This window comes from Bos indicus x Bos taurus, chromosome 19, assembly GCF_003369695.1.
Source record: "Bos indicus x Bos taurus breed Angus x Brahman F1 hybrid chromosome 19, Bos_hybrid_MaternalHap_v2.0, whole genome shotgun sequence".
Taxonomy (NCBI): Eukaryota; Metazoa; Chordata; class Mammalia; order Artiodactyla; family Bovidae; genus Bos; species Bos indicus x Bos taurus.
Window position 1 is genome coordinate 36,068,618 of NC_040094.1, and position 22,607 is coordinate 36,091,224.

At 55.9% G+C, this 22,607-nt stretch overlaps 1 protein-coding gene across 11 annotated transcripts in view; it reads right to left on the bottom strand.

Moving 5' to 3' along the window:
• Positions 1-22,607, bottom strand: part of MPRIP (myosin phosphatase Rho interacting protein) — a 92,896-nt gene that overhangs the window by 44,424 nt on the left and 25,865 nt on the right. For all 11 annotated transcript variants that reach the window (XR_003506688.1, XM_027516841.1, XM_027516843.1 and 8 more), the window contains exon 4: positions 2,096-2,247. Coding sequence is in view for 10 of the 11 variants with exons in the window: in XM_027516841.1 (XP_027372642.1) it covers positions 2,096-2,247 (152 nt within the window). In the remaining variant the exon portion in view is untranslated. The remainder of the gene's footprint in view (positions 1-2,095; positions 2,248-22,607) is intronic.

Sequence of the window (22,607 nt, forward strand, 5' to 3'; positions counted from 1 at the left end):
GCCGGGAGAAACATCAACAACCTCAGATATGCAGGTGACACCACCCTTATGGCAGAAAGTGAAGAGGAACTAAAGAGCCTCTTGACGAAGGTGAAAGAGTGAAAAAGCTGGCTTAAAATAACATTCAAAACACGAAGATCAGGGCATCCTGTCCCATCACTTCATGGCAAATAGACAGGGGAACAATGGAAACAGTGACAGACTTTATTTTCTTTGGCTCCAAAATCCCTGCGGACAATGACTGCAGCCATGAAATTAAAAGATGCTTGCTCCTTAGAAGAAAAGCTATGACCAACCTAGACAGCATATTAAAAATCAGAGACATTACTCTGCTGACAAAGGTCCATATAGTCAGAGCTATGGTTTTTCCAGTAGTCATGTATGGATGTGAGAGTTGGACCATAAAGAAGGCTGAGCGCTGAAGAATTAATACTTTCAAACTTTGGTGTTGGAGAAGACTCTTGAGAGTCCTTTGGACTGCAAGGAGATCAAACCAGTCCACCCTAAAGGAAATCAGTCCTGAATATTCATTGTAAGGACTGATGCTGAAGCTGAAAACTCCAATACTTTGGTCACCTGATGCAAAGCACTGACTCACTGGAAAAGATCCTGATGCTGAGAAAGACTAAAGGCGGGAGGAGAAGGGGACAACAGAGGATGAGATGGTTGGGTGGCATCACTGACGCAATGGACATGAGTCTGAGTAGGCTCAGGGAGTTTGTGATGGACAGGGAAGTCTGGCGTGCTGCAGACCGTGGGGTCTAAAGAGTTGGACATGACTGAGAGACTGAACAACAACAAAAATGCTTTGCTCTCTTAGAATCCATGACATTCTAAGAGGAGGATTAAGGCAAGACAGTGAAACTGGTCCTCCCGTCTGCCCCTGGTGTTAGAAACGAAATCCTGCCTCTCCCCACAGGAGGATGACTAGCAGGGAGCTGGCACCCCAGGAAGAAGCCACCCACCCCTCAGGAGCATGGGTCTGGCCCCCGCTCCACACCCACCTCAGTGAAAACGAGATCTCACTTCCTCCCACGGCAGTCTTGGCCAGCTGCAGCTGATGGGGCCCCAAAGCCCAGCCCATCCCTCAAAGCCACCTCCGTTTCCCGAACACAAGGTGCCTGATGTCCTAATTCCTTCTCCTTGTGCAGTAATCAGCCCAGCCCCTCAACCCAGAGAGTTTATTTTCTCCTTTGCACCTTAGGAATGACAAGCTTCTCCACGACCCAGCGCCCGAGCTCCTGGCTGGGCCAAGGGGCACCTGCTCGCTGTCACGCACCATGTCACATACCTGTGCAGCTGCGTGCACAGAAGAGCAGGGCCCCCAGGAGGCAGATGTGACAGGGCTCAGAGCACGGAGCTCAGCCCCCTGCGCTGGCAGCTGCCTGGAAATCTGGGTCCCTCTACTTTCCAGGGCTTCTCCCAGCCTCCACCCAGGGCATGCTGGGGGTGGGGTGGCCCAGAACTCTGTTCTGTCATGCAGACAAGAAAAGCAGTGCATGTGGTCACCCTGTGGTGACTCCTGAGTGCAGACACGGGGGTCATGAGGGAGACATGGCCTCTGCTCCAGGGCTGACCGCTGGCTGAGGAGGACAACACACTTGGGCAAACCCCAGCCTTCACAGGCGCCAGCTGACAGAGCCATACACCTCGTGGGGAAGGCCTCCTGGGGGCCGCACAGCCTGGAGGACGGAAGGGAGGGCAGGGGAGAGGCAGCAGGGGGCGTGCGTGGCCAGCAGCTCAGAGCTGCAGTGCATGGGCTGCAGGTGGGGGCTGGGAAGGGCCCCAGGGCCTTTCAGGCAGGAGGCCGGTGAGGCTGGATGAGCTCTGGAGACCAAGACCCTCCTGTCTGAGTGAGAAGAAGCCAGAGTGAGGTGAGGATGGACTGGGAGACCAGAGAGAGGCCTGGAAGATGTGCTGACGCCAGCAGAGGGAGGCGGCAGGGGAGCGAGGCGTGCAGGGGCAGCTGGGCAACTGAGGGTGGGGATGAAGCAAAGGTGGGTGGAGAGAAGAACTCAGCAGACACGGGGCGCAGGCAGTCCGAGGACCCCGGCAGGTGGGGCGGCTCGGCTCAACACACGTGTAGCAAACTCACCCGCTGATGATCTCCTTGGTCTCAGCCCGGATGAAGTGCTCTTTCTCAGGGGTCAGAATGCACAGGGAGAACTTCTGGCCCGTCCGGCCCTCCCCATCCACCACGTCCGTGCACTGGTTCATGTTGATGGTGCCCTGTGGGAGGGTTGTGGGCTGCAAGAGGAAGACAGGGCAGGAGTCACTGTAGGGGCAGAGGGAACATCCCTGTCTCCCCAGGTCCTTCCGGACCCTCCTGGCTTCTCCACAAGCACTGGGGCCTCACAGCTGTGCAGATCCCCCTGCCACGCGGAGCATGGGGGCGGGCTGCCTTAGTCTGGCCCTCACAGCCCCGCGTCCTACTGACCCACCCCGGGGGAGAGAGGTGACAGGCCTGCTCTTCTCAGAGGACAACCAGCTGCATGTTCCTTCCCACTGAAGAACAGCCCAGGAGTGCTGGGGGAGGACAGGGGCTGTGTGTGGGGGGAACAGGCAGCAGACCCTCTCGAGGACAGCGGGGGTGACAGAGGCAGCCAGGAGCCTGATCTCAGAGGATGGCTGATCCAGAAAGCAGTGAGAAAAGCTACAGGAGGTGGTTTTGAAATTGCAAGGCTATTTTTAAAGGCTAGGAGGGACCAGAGAGAAGCACACCTTGAAGGCGGACTGGGGCAGGCAGCCCGGAGCCTCGCACCTGGGGTCGTCAGAGGTAGGCCTCCTTCAGGGCTGCCTGGCCAGGGCTGGGACAAATTATAGCACTTCCCCCCTTTTCTCAGTCAAAGCTATGAGACACTGACATTAGGGAGAGAAATCCAAAAACAAGATACTGAGCGGATGAGTGAGGACCCTCCTGGAATGCAAGGAGGCTTTGGGGAAGGAAGCAGGGGGCTGTGGCGGCCACCACACCAGGCGCGAAGACTCCGTGAAGGGAGGGGAGCCCAAGCTCCAACTCCCACCCCACCTCCACCTCCACCAGGGGCCCATTCCAAGGGCCCAGCGCTTCCCGGCTGGTCCTGGAGCAGCAGCAGGGGCAAAAAAGGCCCACAGTGGTGCCTGGGTTCCCTTCCACCTGCCAGTCCCCTGCTGCAACACAAAGGGGATCTGGTCTGAAGATGAGATGCCGAGCTCTGCTGACCCACCACCAGCCAGCTCCCTTTTTGTCCACTGGGGCCCCACCCAGGAGCCAGACCCCAGAGGTGGTGGCTTTCCGGAGTCCTCGCCCTGACACAGCCGCCAGCTCGCGGGGTTACTGCAAGGCAGGGAGTAAGTTCCCCACTCCAAGAAGCCTTTCCGTGGAGCCTCTGGGATCTGCCCGTCCTCCTGAGGCCCAGCTTAGGACAGAGGCGGCAGGGTAGGAGGGCAGCCATGTGCCCACAGAACAGCATGCACCTTCACTGTGTCTTCAAAGTGTGTCCTGTCTCAGAAGTGCTCCCAGGTGGGCATGAGAGAGGGGCCACACCCACGCCAAGCTGAGCGCGTCCCAAGTGAAGTACAACCTCGCAGCACCTCTCCTGGAGGCCCCTGACCAGCCCTTAAGCTGGAGCAGGGGGTCTGGTGGGTGGTCCTCAACCAAGCAGCTGACGAGGGAAGTGGCCCAGGGCCCCCACCTCCCTCAGGATGAGCGCTGTCTTCCCACCTTCCTGCCTCAGCTCCAGGCCCTGCTTCCTTCCCCCGCATCGTGCCAGTGCCCAGCAGAACCCTCCCTGGGTGGTGGTCTCTGCCCTCTCCAAAGGCAGACTCCCTCAGGCAGGACATTTGATCCCCACTGGCCCCGACAAAACACACGGCCTCTCGGAGGCGGGGCCTCAGGAAGGACCAGGGCAGCACGTGGAGCGAGGCAGGAGCGTAAGAGCAGGCAGGCCCAGCACCCTGCTCTGCTCTCCTCCCATCCCGCACTTCCTCCCTTGTCCCTCGTGCCGCTGGGGCAGGTACACGGCCCTGATGAGTCACCCTGTGTTACACACACGCAACACACACAGGTAAGTTCAGCAAGGGCCATAAAGTACATCATCAGAAGTTCTAGCATTTTCTCCTCACTGGACCACCTAGAGGGCCCCGGGCGACACACGCTCCTCTTCAGAGGCCACTGCTCCAGGGCTCGGGGGCCAAGCTGCTCCCTGGTCCCTCTGCATATCGAGTGCTCCCTGTCGCCCCGCAGCTCCGTGTGGTCTCGGGACTCAGGCACCAACTGTACCCTGAGACTTTTGGCAACCTCTCCATGATAAGAAGGTGCTACCTCCTCCACAAAGTTTGCAGAAGGGCCACGAAAGGCAGAGATGTGACAGGTGAGGGCTGAAGGGCACGAGCCTCTCTCCACCACCTCTAAGCCAGGATCACCCAATTATAGTCTCTCTCATCCTTCCTTAAATATGACCTCCCATGAGGCAGGCGTGACCTCATCCTGTCACACACAGAGACGAGGGAACGAGAGACAGGAAACCTGGGAAACCTGTCCAGGCTCACAGGGGCCAGCCCTTCTGGTCTCAACAGCGCCCGCCCCACCAAGCCCGGGAAGCAGCAGCACAGGAACAGCCACACAGGCCCCTTCGACTTCAATGTGCCTCCCATATAGTACAGACTATAACCCAGTACTACACGATGGGTCTGCGGCTCAAACTGTCCTGGCCTCGCCCGTGTGGCCTACCAGCACGCACACGTCCCACTGTTTGCAGGGCAAGGTGCCCCAGGCTCAGCTTCTATGTACCTACCCTGATCCTAGAATCAGCCATTTCTCCAAGGATCTCTGGTTCCTTTCACTGGAGAACAGAATTAGAAATCAATACTGAGGAACTAGGTATGCTCACTGCTTTGGGGGCGTTGCTGCCTCCAGGCCTTCTCAGATGACGGGCCAGGAAACACAGGTGCGTATAACCTGTGCAGAGTCACATCTACACTGACTTCCCCAAGCCCCACCTACTCCCATCTATCAATTGCGGGGTCTCTCTCCTGAGTGTGTGTCTCTGAAGCTAAACACACATGTGTCCTCCACTTGAATCCAGGACCATGTGGATCATTCCAGCCTCTCCCCTCGCCCGCCTGGGCCCCAGCACACCAGGTGGCCCAGACTGTGAACCAGTGCTCCAAAGGCAACTCCACCGCTGTGCACAAGGCACCCAGCACGATTCCTTCTCCTTCAGTTGTACAGACTCCACTCATGTCCAAGGGCACACACCACCTTACACACCCGTACCTGGACTCTTCAGGGAAGCCCTGGAGAAGAACCCATCACAGCTCCTTGTATATCTGAGAGCCCTGTCGGGGAGCAGACACTAGTTCTACACCTTCTGCCTCCAGCACAAGTTTCGGAGCCCCCTCTTCCAGGGCATGCTGGGTGAAGAGGGAGGGCAGGCGGGCACAGAGGGGAAAGGTCAGGGGCTCAAGGCACCTCCTAGCAGAAGCCATTCTTCCAGCCGAGATGGAGACCGGGGCTGCTCACAGAGGGCAGGGGGCACTGGCACACAGGCAGCAGGCCCTGCTGTGGAGATGCACGCCCCAGCTCTGGTCTGCAGGGTGCCGTGCCCGGGTGGAAGGCAGTGCTGGTCTGCCCAGCGGCTCCAGGCAGATTGGGAGAGAACACACCATCGTCTGCTATGGGTGGGCTGGAAGCCACGCAGCTGCTGGGGCCGTGGCACTCAGCAAGCCCTCCTGCAGGGGCCCCTGCTCACCCTGGTGCTGAAAGACCCCCGATGCTGAGGTCTGAAGCAGCCAGAAGAGACTCTTGGGGACCAGGAACCATGAGAGAGGCTGGAGAGAAGGCAAAAGGTCCTAAACTGTAAGGCCTGAGTGCTTAACGCGATGGTTTTCAACTTTTGCTGAATAATGGAATGACCTGAAAAGATAACTAAATGGAGGTTCCATGCCCAGATTTAAACTCTCTGGGGGTGGGGCTTTTTAAAATCAGAATTACCAAAAAGCCCCTTCATGCTTCTAACGCTGAGGCTGGGAACAACCGCCTGGAGAGGAGGCCAGTCTGCTCACAGCCGCAGCAGGCCCAGCACCGCGGGCTGGATGCCCAGGCCCTGGCCGGCTGCACCAGGTCACTAGGCAGCTTGTGGTGGGCCAGGGAGGACCTGATGAAAGCAGAACAGAGGGGACAGAGAGAAAACACAGCTGCTGCGAGCCCGCTGCGGGTGAGCGCCAGCAGGGTTCACAGAGAGGGGGCACGACTGGAGACGTGGTATCGTCAGGCCCCAGCACCCAAGGCTCGGGTTAGCACCCACAAAGGCCCTGCCAGCCACAGTGAGAAAGAAAACGAAACCTCAGGCAACCTCCTGAGGGGAGGAGGAGGGACATGGGTCCTCTCCTCGGGTGACCCTAGGAGGCCCTCGACCAACTGAGAAGGTGAAGACCACGCCAGGCAACCCTACCACCCACGGGAAGGTGAGGGCCATGGTGGGGCTGCCACACTTCCTGTGATGAGAGGAGAGTCCCTGTCCCCAGTGGAGCCCAGGTAACCCCACACAGGCACAGGCTCCCGCCTCCATCCCCCGGCCCTGAGCGCCAGGTCCAGCTCCTCTGGCTCCTACCCAGTGTAAGCGTCCAGCTGGAACACAGAATCGGGGGAGCTTGTTGCCACATAGAGCATGCAGGCGGGTCACATGGGCACGCACACACACACCCCTCCTATCAACCACACTGCTGACACACACAGACACACACACCCCTCCTGTCAACCACGCTGCTCACGCACGCGCGCACACACACACACACACAGACACACACACCCTCCTGTCAACCACGCTGCTGAGCCTTGAAACCAAGTGGGGCTGGTGCTACTACAGAATATGGCTAGGCAGAACCCATCCAAGGTGGGTGCCCAAAGGACTTCAAATAACCTTTTTATGGAGAAATTCTCTGATTTATTCTGAGAATTCACACAATCGAGAAAGTCTGCTCTGAGCCCACACCACATCAGAAGTCACTGGGCCTCCTCTGCTGTCCAAGTTTTAGAACACAGGGGAGCAGAGCAGTAACGAGAGTGTCCAGAAGGGGACTCCCAGCCTGGACACAGGCCAGGCACGGCCACGGCCCCCCAACCCTCCCCACGCCCCTCAGGGACCGCAGGCTCCAGGGACACTCGGGTGCCCACAGGCATCTACCTGCAGCAAGAGTGCAGGTCCAGGGCACACATGCTGTGAGCCCAGGGCTGACATCCCCAACCTGTCTCAGAACAGGCCTGTGCCCAAATGCCATGGTGCTGAGCAACGCATCCCGCCCTCCCGTCTCTGACCCACAAAACCCGGCCACAGGACTGAAACCCCGTCCTGTACAGGCTCCTAGGCTCCTTCCCAGGGATCCATGGGGCTCATCAGCAGAGGGGTTGGAGCCTCCTGGAGTGAGTCCAGGGCCCTGGAACAAGCACCCTGTTCTTCCCAGACTCAAATGCTTCTCCGCAGTCCACAAGAGAACCCACAGGTACAGACCCTCTCCCTCCCAGGGTAGGAAGCCTGGAGCACGTCAGTGCCGATGTCCTCCTGCTTAAACTTCCCAACAGCGGGAGAAGGAGGAAAACCTCCAGAGAGAAGGGCTTGACAGCAAGGCTCTCTGCCTCAGGGAAGTGCAAAGACTTCCCTGCCCAACAAGGGCTGTGAGAAGCTGAGGCCTGGCAGGCTGATGGGGCCTTGTCTAAGAAAGGACGCTCTCACTTCTCTCTCCTCCTGGAAACTCCCAACCAAGGGCTTGGAGGTGTGCATTTCCTGGGCCCTGCGCTGACCCGGTGATGTTTTAACGTCCACCTTACAATCTGCTCCCGCCTCACCTCCTCTAGGTCCAGTTCTCCTGCCCCACCCCCACCCCTGGAGCCCCGCCACTGCCGCTGGCTCTCCTGGCACCCACACCTGGTTCTTGACAGCAGATGTCTGCCCCCAGCGAAACCTCAAAGAAGCCTCTCATGGAGGCCTGGGAGCACCCGAGTTCTCTGGACCCATCAGCGGCCTCGGGACACAGAGGATGGGGAGGGAGAGGTGCTATCTGCAGACGCCGCCCAGCCACAAAGGTGTGCACCCTGGAGACATGTGTTCTGCACCGCCCTGCCCTCCCGGGTCTCCTGGACCCATCAGGGCCCTGTGGTGGCTGTCACCACTGCAGAAAATAACTTCAAAAACAAGTAAACATACACAACTGGAGTCCCTGCTGTTGTCCATGCTACTGTCAAAATGGTTCTCAAGTGTGTTTCTTTAAAAAAAAACAAAACACAGAAAATACACACTTAAAAAAATCTAGATGTACTATCTCAAAACGTTCATCTCTTAATTAGGCAACAGATGTCCCTAAACCTGAGAGGAAGGGGCTCCTTTGGGGAAGCAGGCCTTTGTTTGACAACAGAGCCAGACCCTCCCCGACCTCGCCCCTGCAGCAAGACAGGAAGGTGGTGGGAAGACAGGCCACGAAGCTGCAGTCTCGTCCAGAGCATCCAGCATCCACGCTCATCCTGAAAAGCACTGCTCCTCTCCCCACACCACTGAGAACACAGAGATGTCGTTGAGGCTACAGAAGTGACCAGTCAGCTAGCAGGCGGAGCTGGAAGTCAGCCCACACACAACCACCCAGGTGTTTTCTGACAAGCTGCTCGAGGACGGGCCAATTCAGTTTCATTTCATTTTGACGAGTTCCGAGACGGGAACTGTTGCTGCCGCTAAGTCTCTTCAGTCATGTCCGACTCTGTGCGACCCCACAGACGGCAGCCCACCAGGCTCCTCCATCCCTGGGATTCTCCAGGCAAGACCACTGCAGTGGGCTGCCATCGCCTTCTCCGTCCAAGAGGAGAAAGTGCAGCCTAAAACAAGCCATGAGCCTGGGCGGCCTGTGCTGGTGCTGTGCTCTCCCTGGCCAGACTGATGACGCTTCGGACAACCTGGACCTCGAGGCAGAGTCCCTCCAGAATGCAGGGACCCAGGTCTCCAGGCTAACTGGCCATTACCCTACACCCAGGACACTGCAGGGCACTGGCAGAGCCTGGCCAGCGTCACTGGAGGGCCTCTTTATGAACTGAACTTTAGCATCTCCTCAAAACTCCTTCGCTAAAGCCCTACCCCTCAATGAGACGGTGCCAGGAGGTGGGGCCTCTGTGAGGTCCACTCTGCTCTCCGCCACGTGAGGACACAGGAGCAGTCGGGGACCTGGAAGACAGCTCTCACCAGACAGCTCTCACCAAAACCCGGCCATGCTGCACGCATATCTTGGACTTGAGAAATAAACCGTGTTGTTTGTCAAGCCACAGCTGCCCAGATGGAGGTCAGCCCCCACTGCAGCACCCCTGAAAACGGGTGCCCCTGCAGAAGGACATCCACTCTGCTCTCTGCAGAGGGCTGAGCAACAGGCTGGCAGCAGAGATGTGATACCCAGCAGGAGTAACTGAGCAAGGAAACCAGAAAAGGCATCGCATCATATAAACCCCAGAAGTTCACATCAGAGAATTTTCTAAATTGTCGGATTATCACCTCATCTTTGTGCTGTCCTGTTCTCACAAAATCTGTGCAATGAGTATGTTACTTTTATGATTGGGGAAAACAGATGTAACAGCAAACAGTTTTTGTGGCATTTGTGCCCCTGCATATGACCACTCCCCTTGGTTTCAAGATCCAATCCAGTCTTTACATATTTTTAATTGTCTACATTTTAGCCACAGATTTGCTTCATTTTAAGAAATCTTAATCAGCAAATTCAAAGTTACAAGAAAAGCAAATGCAGGGGCGACCTTTTACACTAGGGTACAGGGCAGTGGGTTTAGACTTCCCTGTGGGAACCAGTGAAGGCGCAGTCTGGGGTAGCAATGGAAGAGAGGATGTCCATTCTTCCTGCGGCTAGTGGTGTGTGTGGGGGGGGTCCCGTCCTCCCGTGACTGGGCAGGAGTTTGGAAAGAAAGGGCCTGTGAGGAAGAGGAGGGAAAAGAGGGAGGGCTCAGAAGCAAATGGCTTTCAGCTGGCTTCAAGCTTGCAAGGCTTGTGCCTTTGACATGGCTATTTTTGGGTTTCTGAGTGGGGAGAAAAAAAGAAATTCTTCCCACCACTGCCGAGCTTGGCAGCCCCTTTGCCCTGGCTCCCCTCCCTGCCCCTCCCCCCTCCACAGCCCCTCTGGGATGGAGGAGGCCCACCCTGGAGTACTTCTCTCCCCCAGCCCCTTACTACCCCCATGCTCTGAGGAGGATCGGGAGGCCTCACCCACTTGCCTGTCTCTTTCTACGGAGCTGAGAAAATGGGGGAATAAATGAAGCCTCAATTAGGCATGCATCCAGGGTTTGGGGGTGGGGGGAGGGGCTGAGGCTCCAGCCCAATCCAGGAATGCCTGAGAAAGCTGCAGGAGCCTCCGCAGCCTCCCAGGGTGGAGGCTTCCCACAGACTCCTTTTTGGTCCACGCTGACCAGGCAGGCAGGGGCCTGGGAGCCCGGCCTCACTCCCACAGCAACTCACTGCAGGAGGCCCGTCGGCTGCAGAAGGCTGGCCTCCCTCCGCCACCCCACGTGGGCTCCTGTCCCCCCCACCTTTCTTCCTCTCTGGTGCCCTTCCCAGAGCAGGAGGCAGGACCTTCAGAGTGTGGACCCAGACCCAGGCGGGTGGCAGCCCTCCAGGCTGAACAAAGGCAGTTTTCCCCTTTTAACTGTGGAAACCCAGCGTTTCTTATTTATTCCACTCTGAGCCTAGAAAGAGCAATGAAACGGGGATCTTATTTCTTCCCTGGGGGAGGGGTAGGGAGAGCCAGGCGGATTCTGTAGGGAGGAGACTGGAGACTGGGCAGGAAGAAGCTCTGTACGGATATTTTTAGAGCATGGGAATTAAGCAAGTAGGGACATTCTGGGGCCGGAAACCTTTGTCTCGGTCCAACTCTGAAAGGCCAGTGGGTGACAGAGAGAAGGGCCTGGGGCAACGTGCGGCAGGCAGGGAGGGTGCATCAGACTCCAGGGAAAAGGAAGCAAGCAGGAGCAGAGGGCTCTGCAGCCCCCTCCCACCCCACCCCACCCCACCCCACCCCTCCAGGCTGTTGCCACGCTTTGTAAGCCGGGCAGATGTCATGGCCACACAGCAGCTTTGTGGCAAGGAACAGTGGTGCCCGGCTCCTGGCAGGGCCACCCCTCAGTTGTCTGCTCCAGTCCCCTAGCTCTCAGAAGCATGGGGAGGTGCAAGAGGCCGAGGTGTGATGCCAACCACTCCAACTTCCTTTTGCTGCTGGTTCTGGTCTGACTGTGGAGGAATGAAATGGAAGCTAAAATGAGGCTTTTCAGCTATCATCAGGGCTCCAATGCTTCAGGATGTATCAGTTCTTTAAGACTACAAATACGGTCTAACCGTCTGTGGGGTGCCTCGCTCAGAAAGTACCCCTCTACAACCTCCAGGACAACCACACAAATCTAGGGGATCCGGACATGGAGGGAGGAAAATGGAGAGGACACCCTCCTCCCAGCCGAGGAGCACGGAGTTTCCAGAGCACAATCTGGCAGTAACTATCAACTGCCTCAAGACGGTTCACAGCCTGGACCCAGCAACTCTGCTTCTGGGATCGTCGCCTGAACCATTATACTGAGAGAGAAGGAAAGGAAGAGAGTAGGGAAGAAAGAAAGAAAGAAAAAAAAGAAAGAAAACACTTCAAAGCGACTTGAATGCCTGCAGTATGGAACAGAGTAAGCACAGCTACCTGGTGACCTAACAGGTAGCTGTTCAAGACTGTGCTGCAAAGGGTGACATAGGGAACCGTTAGAATAGTTTCATTAAACACAACAATCTTTTTTTGCCATGAAATATTTATTTCTGGCTTTGGCGGGCAGAAATCCCTCTTTCTTTAGTCCCATCTTCTACCACCATCTGTGTGCTTTGACCAATTCTGAACGCCCACCTCTGGAATGCTCTGAGTTTGTCCCTCCCGAGGGCGATCCGGAGCTTGCAGGGAGCACTTCTGGGGCCAGGCAGGGCATGTGTCTCTCAGCGCCGTGCCCCCGTGCCGGCTAACCCTCCTGTCTGATATCGGCTGTAAGGTTCTGGACGGCAGGACTCTTCCTCATCTTCATTTTTCCAACTCCCAGCCTGCCCACGGCACACAGCAAGTGGATGAACGCATCAACCTCTCCTGGCTCCTTCAGGTCGCAGGGAGCACCGTGAGGAAAACAAACGGTGTGGGAGAGGGAACAAGCGCGCGCAGCCCAGAGGGAGGACAGGCCCGCGCCACACACCCCCATGGCCATTCTCACGGCGGCCAGAGTTTCGGTTACAGGAGCTGCCCAGCCCCTGCCAACAAGCGTCTTATTGTTGGTGCAAGTAGGGGCCTGGGCCCAGTCAGTCAAGGGCCTTATTCACCAAAGGGAGATTAGACGGAGTCTCCATCTAACTTTTCTGGAACAGTGGTCATCGTTAACCCTGGGGTTTCCAACCAGAGAATCAAGAATTTCATCTTGATCCAAAAACTCCTGGACCAGAAGAACTGTTTCCTAAGAGATGAAAAGTATCTCTTTCTCATAAAAGGCACTGCAGCCTTAATTCAGGAGGTGAACACACACCCAGAGCAGGCACATTTACGCTCACTCTCAAAGACACCACACCAGGCACACGAGTTGTGCAGACCCAGGGCAACAACCTGCCCCACAGACGATCTAGGAGAGGACAGAGGAGCAGGGCTCACGAGGGGGATGCCCAGGGTGGACACTGACTCCTGAAACGCATGAGGGGCCTCCAGTCAAGCACGGCCAAAATCACACGGAGACGCATTCAAGTTGCTGATAAAACTCTGATAAAAAATGACCACAGATTTTTAAAAGGTATAACTCTCAAAGACAAAAAACAGGAGAGAGCAGCAGATGTGGGATAGTAAATAAATTGTGCACACCTGAAGAGGGACCCGGGGGAGCAGACTCAAGCGGTCCCAGAATTCCTCACACTCAGGGCTGGCCCAGCACCTCCGCCAACCTCAGAGGCGAGACGGGCAGGAAAGCTGGGCAGTCCCCATTCAAGGAGCACCAGCCCACAGGGCAGGCTCCCATGGGCAGCACCCACAGGACCTCTCTGAAGAGGTTCTGGACTCAGGGCAGGAAGCACCATGGCGGGGTGGGCGCGTGTCGGGGGTGTGTGTGCATGGCGGGGTAGGGGCGGGGAGCAGGAGGTGGAAGATTCCATGAAAGTCATCATCCTGAAAGCTGAGGCCGCCCCAGACAGGAGAGGGGAGGACCTGGATCTGGGGGCTCTCCAGTTCCCAGCCTGACTGTCCTTCTAAGACAAGGCCAGCCAATCACCACATAAGCCCTGCACACACATAACCTCGTTCTTGAATACAAATGTACAGCTATGGGTCACAGTCATTTGAGAAAGCCCAAGACAAAACAGGCAGGGAGGGAACTAAGTCAGACCAGAGACAGAATGGAATTTCAAAATAACTGGAATTATAAGAGACAGTACTGCGTCCATGAAACTGGAATAAGATGCTATAAAAAGGGATACACAGAGAACAAGAAATGAGCCCCAAGAAACTATAAGTATCACAGCTGACATAAGAACCAGAATAGAACAAAACAGGATCACTGGGATCAGAAATAGAAGGGTTTACAGCAAGGTTAATGAGGTCTCAGGAACAACAAAGCCATGCAAAAAGATAATAAAATTAGAGACTGTGCAAAGGAACCAAGAGCCAAATAACAGGAGCTCTGAGAGTAAAGACCAGGGAAGATGAAACAAAAAATTACCAGAAGAAAAAAAAAATACAAGAAAACTCCTGGACCAGAAGAACTGAACTTTCCTCATTGAAAAGCACACAGGCTTCTGGTTCAACGAGAGAAAACAGGCCCACAGCAAAGCACAGCCCATGCATTTCTAGAGCCCAGGGGCTCACGAGCAGCTCCTCAGAGTTTCCAGAGAGAAAACTCCCTTCGTTCAGCATGGGGTCAGGAACCGTATGTGAACTTCTCCACGGTAATGGTAGAAATGAGAGACAATGGTGCCTTCAAAACTCCAAGGGGAAACTGTTCCCAGCCTGACATTCCATAACTAGTCCAGCTGCCAATCGAGAGTATAGGCAAAAAAGGCATTTTTAGACACGCAAGGTCTCAAAACTCTTTCCCTTGTGCCATTCTCAAGAGGCTTTACCAAGTAGAGAAGCAAACCAAAAATAAGAGATCAATCTAAAACCCTCAGGAGGAAGCTGAAGGAAGCCCAGGTCAAGAGCTAAGCAGCAGGCCTGGAGAAGAGCCAGGCCAGATGGGACAAGCAGAGAGAGGTCTCCATGAGGGATGTGAATACGAAAAAACGACGACTCTCTGACCGAAGGACTTGCCCACACTCAGGAGAACTTTGTAGTTCTGTCAGAAGTGTAAAGTTCAATTAAGGTTAGTTAAATATAAATCAAAACAAATGGGGGAGGGCAACCATAAACGTCAAGAGAAACCAAGTGTGGAAGGAAACACAGCCATGGTCATTACGTGGCTTAAGTGGCAGTTTTCACAGGGTCAGAATAACATAAACATTACTGATCTAGTCCTCCATTTAATACCTTACATGGGTTGGCTTATCAGACTGTTTATATTGCCTGTTTCCCAGGAAAGTTAAAAAAAAAAAAAAAAAAACGGTCAGGCAGGGAGGGCTGGGCTCATGACGGGGTCCCAAGAAGTCAGGGTGCAGGGCTGTGCCCTGGAGGACTCTGCAGCCTGGCCTTGAGCCACTCGGCCCTGCACAGGCATGTGTGGGGGCACCATGGGTGCACACACGCACACACCAATACCAGTCACTTGGCTTTGTTTCTTGGACCCCAAATGTTTCCTGTTGCTGACGCTCATAAAATGACTCTTTTTCGACAGTTCTCTCCCTACTGCTACTTAATTTGCTCCCTAACCAATTATTCCAAGCTGCTCCCTTTCCTAAAACCCAAAGTCATACCTGTCCCTGCAGGAGGGCCAGACCCACCCAGCCCATTAACGCAGATGCTCACCCTCCAGACCAGAGTCGCAGCGCCACAGAAGTCTACCCACAGCTCTAAGGACCTCCACCAAGAATGCCCACCACAGCCCAGACTCAGCTGCTACCCCTGCAGAGGGTGAGACCCCCAGAAATCCCTCCATCAGCTCACAGAACTGCTGCTCCAACCATCCCATGACCCCCTCTATCTCTGTGAGTAAGAGCTGTGCACGTGCAGAGGGCTGGCAGGGGCCCCAAGCGGGCAGAAGGACGTAAAACCACCTGCAGCACCTCTGTTCACAAGCCACGGGTGTCCCACAACAGCTGTGGGACAGCAGGGGAGTCCGAAAGAGGACCGTGGTTCTCACTGGGCTTGAGGGCACCAGACACAGTCGAGAGCGCGTCTCCCCCTGCTGCCTATGACTGAGCACGTGGTAACTGGGACGGGATGAAGACGTACAGGATGGCACAGGGACATGGAAAGGCACTCGCTGGGCCCCCAGGCCCCAGGTCCTCTCACTAGAGCCTCAAATTCAGAGAGGGAGGATTCCGGGGCAGGGAGAGGCTTCTTAAACGCGTACGACAGACATGCCAGAATCAAAGGGGATGGCAGACTGATCTCCACCCTTGGGTCAGCTGACAGGTGCCGGGCTTCTCCCACACCCACATGCACAGTTTAAGGTTCCGTCTATGCAGGCAAATAGCAGGCTCTCCCTGAAGCACTCACTGCCCTGTGCAGGAAGACTCATACGGAAATCTGCGTCCCGGGGACCAGGGACAGAGGAAGGAGCCCCCCCCGGGAGTGGTGCCTGTGTCCTCTCTTGGTTCTTTGAATAATTCAGGGTTACCTGCAGAGCCTTCCCACCCCACCTGGCAGGTATGCACGTGCTCCTTTCTATCTGAGCCTCTGCACCCACTCACTCCTGCATGTTCTCCTCTAACTTCTTTGCTCTCTGAGGCACTGGCAGCACAGAGCATCCATCCTGCCCCAGATTCATGCCCCATGGAAGCAGCAAGCCCTTCCCTTCAGGACCAGGTAACCCCATACCTACTGGTGGATTTCCCCAACCACAAACGGACTTCTGGACCTGGTCACTCTTGAAACCCCTCTGCTGTAACTCCCAGGAGTCTGCTCTGTTCTTCATTCCAAACAGCCCCATAAGTAACCACTGGTGGCCTCCACCCCCTAGCTGTTCCACACTAAGAAATGTCACCCAGGCCAGCAGGTAGAGTGGTAAATGACAACAAAAAGCTACCAGAGGCAGAATGCTGTACTTTCCAGTAGACACCAGGCTCAGACATCTTAACAAGCCTGTGTCCCAGGCTACTTCCTCCACTCCGTGAGAAGGGCCTACAGTCTGGCCACCAGTCTCCAGGGAACACCTGTACCAAAGAATGCTTCACTCTAATGGGTGCAGCCTTCTGCGTCCCAGGGAGTCATACTTAAGGAAGGAAGGTGCGTGACACTTCTGAGTGCCACCGCTGACCCCTGATCTTTGGACAACAGGGCTCGGTTGGGAGGAGTTCCCAGTCCCAGCTGGGTTCATCATGCCCTTTCCTGTCACCCACCGTAATATTTCCAAGTAACCTGAAATTGACCCAAGGATGCTCCAGGGCAAGGCAGCCCGCAGAAAGCCCAGAGGCAGAGCCCTTTACAGATTATATTTCAACCCCAATGCACTTATACTTAAGAGTCATTAAGGAATTAACTGTGACAACATCCCTCCCAGAGAGGTGAAAATGACGTGTAGTACATGATTAAGTAAAGACAGGACAAGGAATTCAGCTGCAGCCCTCAAGTCTAAAAATGAAAGCAGGCAGGGGTGCAATGCCTCAAGCCTGGAGTCACCTTCTTGACATCTGGCTGGGGCCTGGCTCCCGAGCACTCCTGCTGAGCTGTCCTGCAGCAGACCCTCCCCGCCGCCCGGCTGCTCTCCCCTTCACCCAGCCCCTGCAGAGGCCTCAGAGCTCACAGAATTGGGCGGGGGGGGCGGGGGGCAGGGGGCAGTGAGGGGGAGGGAAGGTGGCTGTTCACACTGGTAAAGCACTCAGACTTTGGCAAATGTTTTTTAAGTTCATTATTTTGGAAAAATAATTAACTGGCGGACACGGAAGAGGTGGTACAGGCTTGCTCATGCAGCCTGCGGGCTTGGCCTTGAGGCACCAGGGTGATTTTGTCTGGGGAGGTCTGCCCAGTCCAGCCAGGGCTGCTGGGGTGGTGGGTGGTGAAGGAAGAGTGGGATCATGCACAGCTTCAACGGAAGTAGCACCAGACTGCGTCAGTTTAAAGCTCCCGTTACGTTTCTGTGCAGAATTCCATGGAGAAGACAGAGGTCACCAGCCTGCCTGTGACAGCACCCAGAGAGCCCTGCGGGACGTGGAGCACCCATAGGGCTAGGGCAGCCCCTGCTCTTTCACAGCCCCCATCTTGTTCACAGGCTGACATAAGGATGAAAACACTTCCAAGTTTAAAGCTACTTTTCGAACTGCCATTTTTACCACAGCAACCACAGGACTGAGGAGGGACACCTGAGCAGAGGAGGGAAGGAAAACAGTTAGGGGTCACTGTGGGTCCAACAGCCTCTGAGGTCATGTGGAGGGCAAACCGGCCACTTCCTCAGAGAGGGGGCACTGGAGGAAACCCTCCAGGTACAGACTCCACACCAGTGCCCTCTCCCTGCACCCCTCGGGCCCCCGGCCCTGACACAGTACGTCTGCCTCCGTGCCGTGGAAGCTGAACCCAAGTGGAAAAGTACAGAGGTCAAAGCCAGGCCAAATGCATGAAAGGTTTACAAATAAATCTAAAGACGTGAGACTGATTCATAAGGCATCAGACGGGGGTCACAGAAAGCTTCTCTGCCTCTTGGAGGCACAGGGTGAACTCTTTACTGCAATTTCCACACACCTCTGAAGGTACATTCACACACCCGACTGCAAGCCTGAAGTGAGTCTAGTTCAAGGAGCTGGAAGGCTCACGGAAAACCAACAGAGCTCCCATCTGTGGCCACAGACAAACCCGAGGGTGGGCCAGAGGCCAAGAGCCCAGCCAGCCTGCACCCAGCTCCCCTCCCCACACCACACGCAGTGGCCAGGTGTGGCCGAGCGGCCCACCACTAGACACAGCAGCAGCAGTGGCGGGCAGGGGGGTGGGGCCACCGGGGAAAGGACCCGTCCTTCTCCCAGAAGGCATCTCACCAGCTCGCAAACTCCCAGTTCTGACACCCGCAAGTTGAGTGATGCCACCATCTCTTGGGACTTCGGTTTCTTCTTTGAAAGGAAGGGCAGTACCTGTCAAGCAGTAACTGGAGCGAACATCACAATAGAGGAGGTGCCTGAAGAGCAGCCACAGACAGAGCACCAGGCTGAGCACATGGCACCCCGGCAACCCCTGTGACCAGGAGGGTGGTGGCCAAGGCCCCCACTCCTTCCAGAAAGCTTCTCTGACTCCACAATCCACCCACTGCCCTGAAGAAGGTGTGCACTGTGGTTCAGCTTTGTATTCACATGGGTCCCAACGAATTGTGTGCTTCACCATGAAAGGGGCCTTCCTGTGGCCACATGGCCTCCTACCATGGCTGTGGACATGATGGCCACCATGGCTGCCAGTGAATCAGAATAATCAGTCTGCCTGGGAAAGCTCCAGGAGCGGGGGAGGTGTGGGAGGGAGGGCCAGCACTTAGAGCAGGGCTGCTCTGGTGCCTGTGCCTCTTCATGTCGCAGGGGTGGCTACTGAAACTGTGGTCCCTGGGCCCTGCAATCTGGAGGCTCTGATGCAGGGGTGTGATGGAGACTGGGCTGCAGGGGAGCGTCCCCACGGGCAGCGGGCCAAGCTGAGTCCCTCCCCATTCTGCCCTGGGGCCCAAACGCATGGAAAACCCAGTAGGCAAAGGTCCCGGGATCAAGCATCCTCCAGGACTGTCCTAAGGAAGAAAACTGTAAAGGAGGCAGAACCACAGCCCAGCAGCTCTCAGTTCCTCTGAGGAGTGCTCAGACCAAGCCACCGCCTCGCCCGTGAGCACAGACCCTGAGGTGACTCTTCTGGCTGGAGCGCCTTGCCCAGGGGACTGATGAGCCCACAGCTGCCCTCCAGCAAGACACATGAGGGCTGCCAGAGCTCTCCCCACTACACGACTGGGGTGTGACACACACTGAGGAGCCAGCAGCACGGCCCCCGTGAAGGCAGCTCAGCATAGCTGTGGTCTGGGCTGCCTTTCCAGGAATCTCAGGGCACACAGTGGGAGGACTCCACACACCTGCCGGGGAAGCGTGAGCACAGCCTCTCCACAGGTATCACAGAGGAGAGACCCACGGCCAGTTCGCTTCAGAGCAGAGTTAACTGCATCAGACCTTCCAGATAAGAAGATTCTATCATGTGCTCCGACATGAATGAACCTTGAGGACATATGCTAAGTGAAACAAGCCAGACACACAAGGACAAGTACCATGACCCCACTTACAGGAGGTCCCTGGAGTCCTCAAATCCAAAGGCACAGGAAGTAGAAGGGTGTGTGGTAAGGGTTTAATGGGGACAGAGCTTTGGCCCAGGAAGATGGGAAGAGCTCCAGAGAGGGGTGGAGGGGTGGTGGTGGTGGGTACACACCAGTGTGAGTGTGCTTAATGCTGCCCAACTGTAGTTGTTAAAGTGGTACGTTTTGTTGCATATATTTTACCATAGTTTAAAAGCAAACAACAACAACAAATGTTTTTGCCTGGCTTCCAGGAGGAAAAGGAAGAGAAAATGAAATCAAGAGACAGGCTCCCAGAGCCCATTGGCCACAGGCTCCCCTCGCCCCGAGTCTCACTGCCCAGCAACCTCACCTGAGACTGGGGGCTGCTTCCCCTCTGGATGGGGAGCTCCCCCAGGAAAGCCTTCTAGTGACCCCAGCACCACCGCTCAAGGGCAGAGACGCAGAAACAGCAGAGCATAGGGGCAGAAACAAAGGCAGAGGAGAGGGGGAGCCGGCTGGGCTTCCAGACTCTTCCCTCTGTCCTCTCCATAAGAACCAGAGGCCCAGCCCAACTGCTGAGGCTCCCACTTGTCCGTGAGACTGCCCTGAGCCCACCTCACCTCTGCTTGCGTTTGGGAAATTTTTTTTCCTTTTTTGGGCAATTTGCCTCTCCTCCACACCCACCAGTTACAGGGTATGTGGGTGTATCAAGAAAGAAATTTCCCAAAAAAGGAAAAGTGATCCCGAAGGTTAGTCCCATCTCAGAGCTGCCTGGAAGAGAAAGGCAACAGTCACCTCTGGAGTCAAACTAGCCTGAGGCCCCAGACCCAGCAGGAGACCCCACACAGAAAGGTGTCTCCAAGCAGCCCTCCAGGGACCAAAGTCCCCTCTCACTCGGAGTCCCCACCTGTGCTCTGAGCCCTCTGGAGTGTGTTCTCTCTCTGCCGAGGAGCCACTAAGAGCTTCAAGGCAGTACACACCTAATCCTTCCCCCAGGAGTACCCAGATCCCACCTCCTCCCCGTGCTTAACAGAAGTCCTGTAGCAAAGCACTTAAAAAGTTGATGATTTCAACTCAACAATTTTGACAGGACCTGTGCTTCCCAGACCCCAGGTCAGACAGTGCAGAGAGGGGGACCAAGAACTATCGGGGGCCTAGGGACACAGGGAAAAAAGCCAGTTTGTTAGACCACACTTAAGCAAATGAAAACAAACAGTAATCCTGTAAATGTAGAAGCCCAAATAACAATTTGAAACAAACTGTGACTAAGTGTTAAGGGCCTAGCCATAAAATGCTACAATTTATTACATGCAGTAGATTAGTTGGAAAGGGATGGGGCAACACTAAACTCTGAAACGGTGGCACATGAGTAGTGGCTGGGGGTGGCTCAGAGCTGCTGCTCTCGCCAGGGCCCTGCTCCTCTCATCCTGGAGGCCTAGCTAGTGCTTGGATGTGGAGCTGCTGCTCTTGGAGACCAACAACCAGATGGCTGTTACACGGGCCGGGGTGGGGATGAGGTCTGACTGCCCTGAGCAGCCGTGAGAAGAGGTGCCCGTGTGCTCCCTGGCTGTGAGCCACACGAGCAGCTCTGCTGGCCCTGCAGCTGCCTGATGTGCAGGACACCCCACAGAAACCGCCCCCCACCCCCCCACAGCAAGAACAAGCCCAGGACTACTCCACTGGCACACAGCATCCCAGCCAGCAGGCTACCCCGCCCCACCACCTCCCCCACTCCCAGGAAATCTCATGGGAAGTCCTTCTGAACCTTGTAAGAACAGAGATGACAGCAAGTCAAACATGCTTAAATCTCTTAAAAAGACATAAGCCAGCCACTGACCAGGCCACACAGGGTCTCTGGGCTGGCACTGGTTGTAGGGCCGTCCTGGGCACTGCACACTGTCTGGCGGCACGTGGCCTCCATGAGGTCTAGCAGCGCCTGTGCGACCTGGCGCCGCTGAGCCTCAGGACGGCAGCTCTGCCGTGCGGCCCTGGAGGCCTCGCACAGCAACTTTGGCGCCGTGGCCACCCACTCCAGGTGGAGGCAGGAGTCAGCTGTGAAGAAAGGGCCTGACACAGACCACAGGGTTGGAGAGACCGTTCCAGCCCTGCAAGCCCCACAATGCCAGCCTCCGGAGGCTTTCTCAGAACATCCACCATGGGGGCTTTCCTAAGGCAACAAGGAAACATGTCACTTTACAGGTGCTTCAACACAACGGCTACCGCTCCCTGGCACACGGAGAAATGACGCTCCTTTACCCCTGGAGGGGCCGTACGCCTGCACTGAGAGCAGCACCAGCCAATCCCTTCACCCACGAGCAGGGCCAACTCCTCCACTTGGCACGCACCACCTTCTCCACAGCCCTGCTTTTCCAGGGTTTCCTTCTTCTTGAGTGCAGCACGCCCCACCTCTGCCCAAGCATCTCAGGACGGGCAGGCGGCAGCAAGTGTAGACGGCACGTGGGGCCATGCAGGACCAGCTCTCAGACCAGTGTGCGCTGCGTGTCTACCCAGCGGCCGCCCTCATGCTGTGCAGCTGAGCTGAAGAGACCACAGCCTGTACCAAACCCCAGATGGACCTAAAGAAAGATTTCTTGATCAAAATCATCAGTCTCCAAGCCAAGTCCAGGAACTGTTTTTCAGGATGGTTCATGGTGCAGTCCTGCCTGGAAGTCATCCAGCGAACTCCGAGGCCCCTTCCCCATGGTCAGTCTTCGCAGGACTTCAGAGCAGTTAGCCAGGCACAAGGAGGACACAGTAAACCCCCATGCATCGGGCCCAGCTCCCATCTCAGGGTGCCTGCGGGGGTGATGGCCAGGTTGGGAGAACACACGAGGCAGTGCAGTCACCAAAGGACGTGTGTGTCCAGGTGAATCTACTCGCCTGCTCCTGCCACCAGCAAATTCTACTCTACCCCAACCCCCACAGTGCCACCACCCCAGTACCTCCTGCTGCTCTGGACACAGATGGGGCCACAGCAAAGCCCCTGCAGCCCATCCTTGTTGACAAACATCTTCATCAGAAAGAAAGAAGAAAAAGAAAATTCTCTTTTAGAAGGAAACGAGGCACTAGTCGACACAGAACAAAGTGCCATACCTATCAACTGCATCCTTAGATATCAGACCCGTTAACGTGTCCTGTAAACAAAACGGTGACCACGTGGCATCACAATGATAAGGACCCCCCACGTGGAAACAGCATTGATGACCTGCTAATGCACCCGTGGTGACAA